The sequence below is a fragment of the Cyprinus carpio genome, chromosome B21 (assembly GCF_018340385.1).
Source record: "Cyprinus carpio isolate SPL01 chromosome B21, ASM1834038v1, whole genome shotgun sequence".
Taxonomy (NCBI): domain Eukaryota; kingdom Metazoa; phylum Chordata; class Actinopteri; order Cypriniformes; family Cyprinidae; genus Cyprinus; species Cyprinus carpio.
Genome location: NC_056617.1, coordinates 9,783,405 through 9,793,038, shown reverse-complemented (window position 1 = coordinate 9,793,038; position 9,634 = coordinate 9,783,405). Strand labels below are relative to the sequence as shown.

At 37.5% G+C, this 9,634-nt stretch overlaps 1 protein-coding gene across 5 annotated transcripts in view; it reads right to left on the bottom strand.

Annotated features, from left to right (window-relative positions):
* Positions 1-9,634, bottom strand: part of LOC109078982 (retinoic acid receptor RXR-alpha-A) — a 96,004-nt gene that overhangs the window by 18,530 nt on the left and 67,840 nt on the right. For all 5 annotated transcript variants that reach the window (XM_019094164.2, XM_019094161.2, XM_019094163.2 and 2 more), the window contains 2 exons: positions 1,179-1,329; positions 73-252 (listed from right to left, as the gene is read on the bottom strand). In XM_019094164.2, the coding sequence (XP_018949709.1) occupies positions 73-252; positions 1,179-1,329 (331 nt within the window). The remainder of the gene's footprint in view (positions 1-72; positions 253-1,178; positions 1,330-9,634) is intronic.

Below are 9,634 nucleotides of genomic sequence, written 5' to 3'. Positions count from 1 at the left end.
GAGAGTGAACAGTGCTATAAAATTTCAGAGGGAAAAAGCAAAATCTTCTATCCTCAACTTTATGTGCTGTACCTTCTCTCTTCATGCCCATGGCCAAACACTTCTGATAGCGGCAGTACTGGCAGCGGTTGCGCTGGCGTTTGTCAATAATACAGTCCTTGCTGTCTCGACAAGTGTAGGTCAGGTCCTTACGCACAGTCCTCTTGAAGAAACCCTTGCACCCCTCGCAGCTGTACACACCGTAGTGTTTACCTGTAAAAAAAAAAATGCAAACATAGAAGCCTAAGGAGTTATGTTCAGGTCTACAATGGTAATAATTCATGAATCGTGGGATTTGAACCTACAACCTTTCAACTGAAGTGCGTTAAAATACCGTCTTCTATCCCAGCATAATATTCCAAAACACCTATAAGTATCTTCTTGTAGTGTTAACAGTGTAAACACTGTCTCTGTGCTCTGTTCCCTGCTGAAAAAAAACTGTTCAAACCAGCTTAAGCTGGTTTTAGCTGATTTCCCGATCTGACTGCGTTCGTTTAACTAGCCAACCAGTTAAAAAGTTCCCAAAATCCCTCTAACACCACCCAAAAGAGATTTTTAAGCCCATATTCTCATCCCAAGCAGCCCTGCATTACAACATTAGAACAACAGTTTGCATTTGGGGCTGGATTCTTTGTTTGCATGTATACACTAGCCTAAGCAGGACTTAGGTGGTTTAAGATGGTTTCCCAGCCTGATTTAGCTTGTTTAGCTAACTAACCATTTGAAAAGTGCCCAAAACCCTTTTAAAACCACCCAAAGGATGACCTTGACCAGGCTAAAAGATCAGCTAAGACCAGAAAACCAGCATAGACTGGTGTTTAAGCTGTTTTTTCGGCCTAATAGGGATCGTTTGAAGCTAAACTGTCTGTTTGCACTTATAAACCAGCCTAGGCTGGTCTTAGCCAGCTTAAGCTGGTCTCACAGCCTGATTAGGCTTGTTTAGCTGAGCGACCAGCTGAGAAGACCTCAAAACCCCTCTAAAAGATCTAGATTAGGCTAAAAGACTGTCCAAAAACAGAAACCCAGCTTAAACTATTTTTTAAGCAGTATTTTCCCACCCCAACCAGCTTTGAAATGTTTGAAAATGTTGTACGTTTGGAACTGGACTACTGGTTTACATGTATAGTGTGTTTTGGTACCTGAGGAGCGATCGCCGCAGATGGCACAGATGTGTTTGGTGAGGGAAAGGGGGGTGCCCGAGGGCTGGGCTGGCACCTTCATCACACCGTTGATGCCTAGGGGCGGCTTGATATCTTCTGAGCTGCTGACAGAGTTCATGGGCGAATTCAGCTGTAAAACATAAGCAAACAAACAACATATCATTGAAGACACATGTCAATGTATCAGCTCTAAGGACCTGACTGAAAGAAAGTCTGAGATCCAGAAGGCCCTGACTTTTCTGTCAATTTCTTCAGTATGGGGCCAGCGTTGAGATTTCAGATCGATTTTGTGCCGCAAGACTGAGGTTTCTCTCATCTGATTACACTCTCTCTCCTACTTCCTCTGAATGCAAGTACAAGAAATGGATGCTGAGTGTGTCCCAGTCTATTTTTTTTCATATCCAGCACCAGCAGTGCACATGTTCTATGCTAGAATGGCGGCAATAAAATATTTAGTGGGACAGTGGAATAAAGACGTGGTTGTGTTTCTCTCTCTCTCTCTCTCTCTCTCTCTCTCTCTCTCTCTCTCTTTCTCTCTCTCTCCAAGATAAAATGTTTCTGGCTGCCCTCGTACAGACATTCTTTCGGCTCTCACATGTGTATTTTGAATGAGAAGCACATTAAAAGTTATATTTCAGTGGAAATGACAGGTAAAAAAAATTAAATTCATCACAAATGTTTATTAATCAATGTGAGCCAATGTTTGTGCACATTTTATTCTACCATTCCAAGGTGGTGACGCAACAATCTTGCAAGAGGCAATCATGGTAACAGGCACATTTTGTTCATTTCACCCAACACGCATTCATATTCAATTACACACTTTAATTTTATTAGCGACACAAGGGTTTTTTTGTAAATGAAAGTTGCCGAAGGGTAGACACTGTGCCTAAGGGTCCAAAAGGCTGTTCTAAATAAAAAAAAAACCTGACAGATGCTATCTTGCCTTTGGGGAGTGAAAAGTCCTGTGATAAGAAGCGTGGTCACTCTGCATTGGAAACTTTGATGTCTGCATGCATTTGACTTTTCTTCTCTTTTATTTATATTATAGTAGATGTTTTACTAACAACAGTTTTGTTGGAAGGCTCTTAAAAGCGTGACATAGACTTGGTAAAGGCCTTGGGACTGTGCATGTTCTTGGCCACGAGACAGAAACACTCATGTGAGAGCCTCCAAAGTCTTGTTCTCATGCTTTAGCCAGAACACAGTTAGCAGTCAAAGTAGACAGAGGGGCTTGATAAAGACCCCATTTAGACCAAAAGGAGCATTGTCACTTCCCACTTCACACCACGGCTATGTGTTGACGTGACTGCAAGAGACATGCAGACTTGCTAGACTTATGTGGAGTGCCATGTAGCCAGAGGACACTGGACACAGACAGACTACTGTAGCCCCACCCGCAAATAATAATAATTAGGTATGAAATATTGATTTGAGTTGAAATATTTAAACGCAAAGCTTCTGTGAAGAAGGCAGCTGGTAGCAAATGGCAAGTTCAAACTAGACGGACATTTAAAGGGTTACTCCACCGCAAAAAGAAAATTTTGTCATTAATCACTTACCCCCATGTCGTTCCAAACCCGTAAACGCTTAGTTCGTCTTCGGAACACAATTTAAGATATTTTGGATGAAAACCGGTAGGCTTGAGACTGTCCCATAGACTGCCAAGGAAGTAACACTGTCAAGGTCCAGGAAAGTATGAAAAGCATCGTCAGAATAGTCCATCTGCCATCAGTGATTCAACCGAATCTTTATGAAGGGACAACAATACTTTTTGTACACGAAGAAAACAAAAATAACGACTTTATTCAAGAATTCCTCTCCTCTGTGTCTCTCCAAATTGCTCTTCTGTGTCAGCTGCGCTGCGCTATTGCACTGTTTTCTTTCAATCCAAAGCGTAAATACATGTAAAAAACGTATCCTTGTGGCGGGGCTTCTGACACAGAAGAGTGTACGCTGCCTGCATACTGCTCAGATTTGCCAAAATGGTGCTACACTGATTTGGAGAGACAGAGGAGAGGAATTGTTGAATAAAGTCGTTATTTTTGTTTTCTTTGTGTACAAAAAGTATTGTTGTCGCTTCATAACGATTCGGTAGAATCACTGATGGCAGATGGACTATTCTGATGATGCTTTTCATACTTTCCTGGACCTTCACACTGTTATTTACTTGGCAGTCTATGGGACAGTCTCAAGCCTACTGGTTTTCATCCAAAATATCTTAAATTGTGTTCCGAAGACGAACAACGCTTTTACGGATTTGGAACGACATGGGGGTAAGTGATTAATGACAAAATTTTATGGAGTATCCCTTTAAGGGATGCAGTACAGTCATACCACTTATTACACAACATTTCGTCACACAAATAATTGTGGCGATAAAAGATATTAAGTTGAAACACTTAAAATGTTACCAGTTACCAGGATGACATCATTAAATAATTATACACATAATATCGAATTCAGATTTAAAATTTCCTTAGCTAACCAAACGCAAAGCTTTCATGAAGAAAAACTGTTTGTAGCAATCATATAGTGCTGATTTTGGTTACCTGGATGAACCTGTGTTATCAGCCTTTACCGGTTGTTATTAAGGAATAACATGCTTCGAGATGTTACGACTGACCAATCAGAATCCGCAGAGCCATGTAATATAAAGTATGTTTAAAGGATACTAGACTCTGGTATTAACAGCATATCAGTGGATCTTCTTTTGATATTAAGAGTATGTGTGTGATTCTGGAATGTCCTTTTCAGTATATTCACTGATTACTGAAAATAAAAACGCAACTTTTACCCAGGGTCGTTTAATTCAGTTTGTAGTTTGTACACAGATCCCATTCATTTTGTCTTTTGTTGATGACTTAAGGTACTACGGTAGTTATCATATCCCAAAATATATTATTTTTTTCTGTGAGTTTTAGTAATAAAAGATGCTCAGATTTATCTATGTAGTAATGGAAATGTCCAGATTTAAGAAACACCCACATGTGGAAAGACTTAACATAGTTAACCACCCTTATCCATGTACATGATTACATCATCCTAAGAACATGTGCGTGTGTTCACACGTGCCTGCACACACCCCTTAAACTCAACGCATGGACACACACAGTAATGACACGGCCCATGTCATTACACTCATGACCACAACATGCCCTGAATACAGAGACAGAATGCTTAAACAAACAGATAAACTGCTCAGAAATGACAATCCAAACAAACAAAAACACTCACAGCTTATGAATCTTTGTCAAGAACATTATTAACACTTTTGAAAACTGCTCCTCTTTCACTCAGTATGATGATTAATTCCATCCATCAAAAAACTAACAAGGAAAACGCTGCGGACAAAAGCCCCTGTACTTCCACTCTGCTTGATTTATGATGTCAGAAATGGTCATTGTCCTTGAAAAACGCTGAAGGCAGTCAAGGCTGCAGGGACCGTAACAGTGCGGCCCGTTCTGATGGAGAGAGGTGTTAATGTTGAATGAGCAAAGAGAAAGGATGGGAGGCAGTAAATTACACATGCCATACTTTATTTTGAGGCTGTCAGTTTACGAGAAATAAAATGCCCTTAGTTATGAATTTCTGCCTGCGTGTCTCCGATGAGAACCTTAAACATGATCATGTTACGCACATACAAATACTCATGGGGAGAATTCACAAAGAATGAATTGAGCCCGCTGATAGAGCCATTTATTTGTGCCCGCTGTCTGCATTAAGGGTCCGATTCACTAAAGGAATTATGCAAATCAGGTAACGGTGCAAATGTGCCCACAAAATCTCTGCAAAACTAAATCTGCACGGCACGATTCTTCATTTTTTGGTTTAGGTTGTGAAATAAGCAGCAGACTATTGCAATCTAGTGTACTTTACTCAGATTATACAGTATCACTCTACATTTCAAGATGAAATAAAACAAATGTCTCTTAAAATAATCTAAATGATAAAATACATAACATTAAATAATAAAATAAAATAATCCAATATAAGAGAAAATGAAATAAAACAAATAAAAATAAAATAAAAGGGTGTGGCATTAGTTACATCAAAGTCATGGGTTCGATTCTCAGGCAGTGCTTGAACTGATAAAATGCACAGCCTATATGCAATAGTCGCTTTATATAAAAGTGTCTGCCAAATGCATAAATGTTAATAGGAGTGTATAAATATAGTGTAGCGTTTAGAGTTTTGCATTGAAATCAAGAAGGGGTGTGAGAAGTGCTGATTATAATGACCATGACAATGAACTGCAGGCTGTCAGTTAGATGCAGGTTTTATTTTGTAATACTGCATGCAAAAGTGGTGCAACTGTATGAATTCATTTTTCTCACACTCAACTCAAGCACACATATGGACACGTTGTGTTAGTTTCACATGCAAAAGCAGTTGTAAAAATGAGCCCGTCTCTTCACTTCATACCTTTGTTTGTCTATCTTGCTGGACCTCTGTAGTTTGTCTATATGAGATGCAGAGCTGCACTATCAGAGGACTCTATCAGAGTATGGCTATTTTCAACATGCAACTCAATCTGCCCAAACTCCCTCTCAATGCTGTATTTGCGTGTGTGTGGTACAGAAGGATTAAAGGGTCTCAGTTCTGTGACTGTAAATAGAATAATCCTCCCTCCCATACATGATCACACACTCTTCTTTGAGGGGTAGGGTGTCAGACAAGTGCCCCGAGTAAGAACAGCATGATCAGCCAGCCGTGCTGTGACACTTAAGCTGTACGGAGAGGAGGGGGCACCCCAAACGTTAAGACACAACATGCACAAAGACACACAAATACATAGAAGGAGTCAAGAGATCGTTCTACAGGCCTGCTTTAGAATTGGATGTCTGGTTGAAAACTTCAAAAGAAATTTGAATATTTCAAAAATGAAAACTATGTAATTATTTACTCTCATGTCATTCCAAACCTGTTGTTTTAACCTAGGGGACAAAAAGGGGTCACGTTCAAAGGACACATGTTCAGATGACTTCTATATTCTGTATTCCAAATCTTGGAAGTCCAAATCATAACCTCCTCTAATTTGCTGTTAAGAAAAGTTAAGTTGAACTAAATAAATCAAAAACAGATAATTTGGGAAAAATTAAGTGAAAAAAAAGGAACAAAACAAAAAACAAAACGATTCTGATTTGTGACTCGGATCAAACGTTTCTTAAAAAACTATTAACCATTGTAAATGGATCACTAAGTCAGTTAAACTGAATTGAAAAACAAACTAAATTAATCAATTGGGTACAATATTACTTAAATGAGAAAAAAAAATATAATAAAAATAAATTAAATTTAAAAAAAATTATAAATATTTAAGTAGATCAAATAGTAAAAAAAAAGCTATTAACCACTATGAATCGAGTCAGTAATTTTAACTAAAATAATAATAATAATAATAACAACAACAAAGAATCAGTTGGGAAAATTTAAATAAATAAAAAATTAAAGAATACAATACAAATACAATTTAATGGGATGAGTCTGATTTGTGAATACGATAAAAAAAAAAAAATCTAAAATTTGCCATATAGAAAAGGAAGTCATATAGGTTTGGAGTAACATTAGCTTTAGCAAATATTTCTTCTAGTGAATTTTAAAAAAACTATGCTTTTAATTTCTTACAGGTACACTCTTAGAAATAAAGGTGCTTCTCGATGCCATAGAAGAAGCTTTTTGTCTAAATGGTTCCATAAAGAACCTTTAACATCTGAAGAACCTTTCTGTTACACAAAAGGTTCTTTGTGGCGAAAGAAGGTTCTTCAGATTATAAAAAGGTAAGAAAGAGATGGTTCTTTAAAGAAACTTTGACAGAATGGTTCTTTGTGGAACCAAAAATCTATCCTCTAAACCACCCACTGAAAAACCATTTTAAACACCATCATATTTAACAAAGTATGTCATGGTTCATTTTATCATATGTGCCAAAGCTGCTGAGCAGAAGAGAGAGACAAGTTGTCAGCACCTCTAGATCTGTATATCTGTGGTGAAACACAGAACAGGGTCAGAGAGTGTTGACTCGGGAGAAAAAACAGTAGCCTTGACCTTAAAAACTCACTAACAAAGGGAAGTCGTGGCAGATCTAAGCGTCAGACACCAGTCGACTTATCTCAACAAGACCGTGTATCCATCCAGCTTTTGTGCAAGTACGCTACAGATGTTGACACTTGGTTGTCAAGCATAAGCTAGAGACAGAAAAGAGCTGTGCTGTCACGAATTTTGTCTCTATTTTAACAGTAATCTGTCACTCACAGTGATATAAGCTCAGAGGCATTCATGCAGGATGTTCTTACATTTAAGCAACAAAATGGAATGCAGGTATTTAAAGCGTATAAGTGTTTTTAACTTCACACTGCATTTCAAAAACACAACACTTACTGTGCAAGACAGCCAGTTGCATCGAAACAAGCAAAACCAGTCAAAAACATCTGTCTAATGCATAAAAGCATAGTGCATAAAAACATAAAAGAATGACCTTTTACTTTTTATACATTTCCATTCAACATAATGTTATAGTCTAGCATGGTTTAGCAAAATGTTTTGTCCATTTCTTTCTTAGTGGAAAGCTCAAGTTTCGCCCCTGTGGACACCAAGTTCAATCTGCAACTTTAGACTTGGTTCAAAACTCTCATCACATCAATCTGATCTTGTTTCAAAATTCAGACTTGAACGGTGCTTAAGGAGTCATATATGCTCCCACGAACGGATACATTTTATGCGATGTGAAACACACGAGTGGTGATCTGGCAAGACAAAGTCGACGCACATCACACAAAAAGAAAAAGAGCATAAATCTGGAACCTTAGAGAAGCTTAGCTGATCTTACCAAGCCGAAAAACAGACTTCCCTCCAAAGGGTAAACCAAATCCTGCAGCAGCAACCTTTAACACATGCTCACCTCTCAAAACCAGAGAGCAACTTCACACTGAGGCGAACCGGAGAGCATTCGAGTGGAGTGAACTTCAAATGAAAGCTATACTGAACATCTGATGCCTACTTAACTGTGGCAAACTGTGGCTTGTATGTATAAATTAAGGTCTCAAACCTATAAAATGCACTTATTTTACCAAAGTAAACTGGAGTAAAATCCACTTATGTTAAATTAATAATTAAATACATTCATAATATTAACCATAACAAACAAATCACTTTATTTGACATGGGTCTTCTGGATTTAGTCTCTCTCAGTTTGTTCTGTTATTGATATAAATGATATTTCCTACTGACACACTAGAGCAAAAGATAGAAATAACGGACTTAAAACCATTTTTCAGCTGGTGAAACTACTAGTGTTCTAATCATTTTGGCTCATGCCAATTAAAGCAGCATAGCTGTCAATAATATAAACGACTGTAATATGAATAATTGTGATAAATTATTTAATTTATAGTTTTATTCAAGTCACTTAAAATTTAAGCATCAAGTTATTTATTCCTCATAGTAAATTAGGTCAATCTGATTTCCTTTAAGATTTTGAAAACTTTCACCTAAATGATAATTAGTTCAAATATCTTAAATATTCTCTTTTTGGGAAAAAAAAGCAAACAAAATAATAATAATTAAACCAAACCAAACCACAAAAACAAAAGCGAAAACCAATCAACCAAAGCAATTCTGCATGTTTATCCATCTCTTAGATAATGTCTGTTTTAAGCTGATTTTACAAATGGCACGTTTATTTAATGTTCAGAGCCTGATTCTACGTCATCCTGTCATCACAACAAACTCCAACCCCAATCCACGCTTGACTGGGATCTGTACATCATCACATGGAAAAGCTTTGCTGATAACAGTGACCTTATCCTTATCTCTAACCACTGCAGGGCACTGGGCCGATCCCCTCTGCCTGATAACCCACTCAACATCTGACCTCCGATCTTTCACACCCATTACTCGCTCTGAGTGTGACCTCACAGAGGCTGCTGTCAGTAGCGATGTGGGAGACACATTTGGAGCCGTCCCTGTGGATACGGCTGTCAGCGGCAGTAAGTTAGCCCTGTTTTGTATCAGCCCTAAAGGCGAGTGTCGGTGTCATTTGGGTTCTTGCAGTGAAATGCTTCTCGACAGGGTGTTCAGCTCATAAACATGCATCATTTAGGCAGATCTTAAGGCAGTTTTGGAAGCCTGACAGCCATTAGAGCTGGATCTTAATGCAAACACTAAAGCAATGATTGATGCAACAGACCATTTTTTCAATTCTCAAAAAAAAATTAAAAAATAAAAAACCAAAACAAACATAAAATAAATAAATTAAATTTTTTAAATAAAGTAAAACATAAATAAATAAATAAAAATTTAATTCAAATAAATATATACTACATATATCATACATAATTAACATATATTATATTTTATTGAAAATGCATGAAATACAGAATATTATTGAAATACTGTTTCTTGACCAATTAGCAATTAGATAATATCAATAGGAA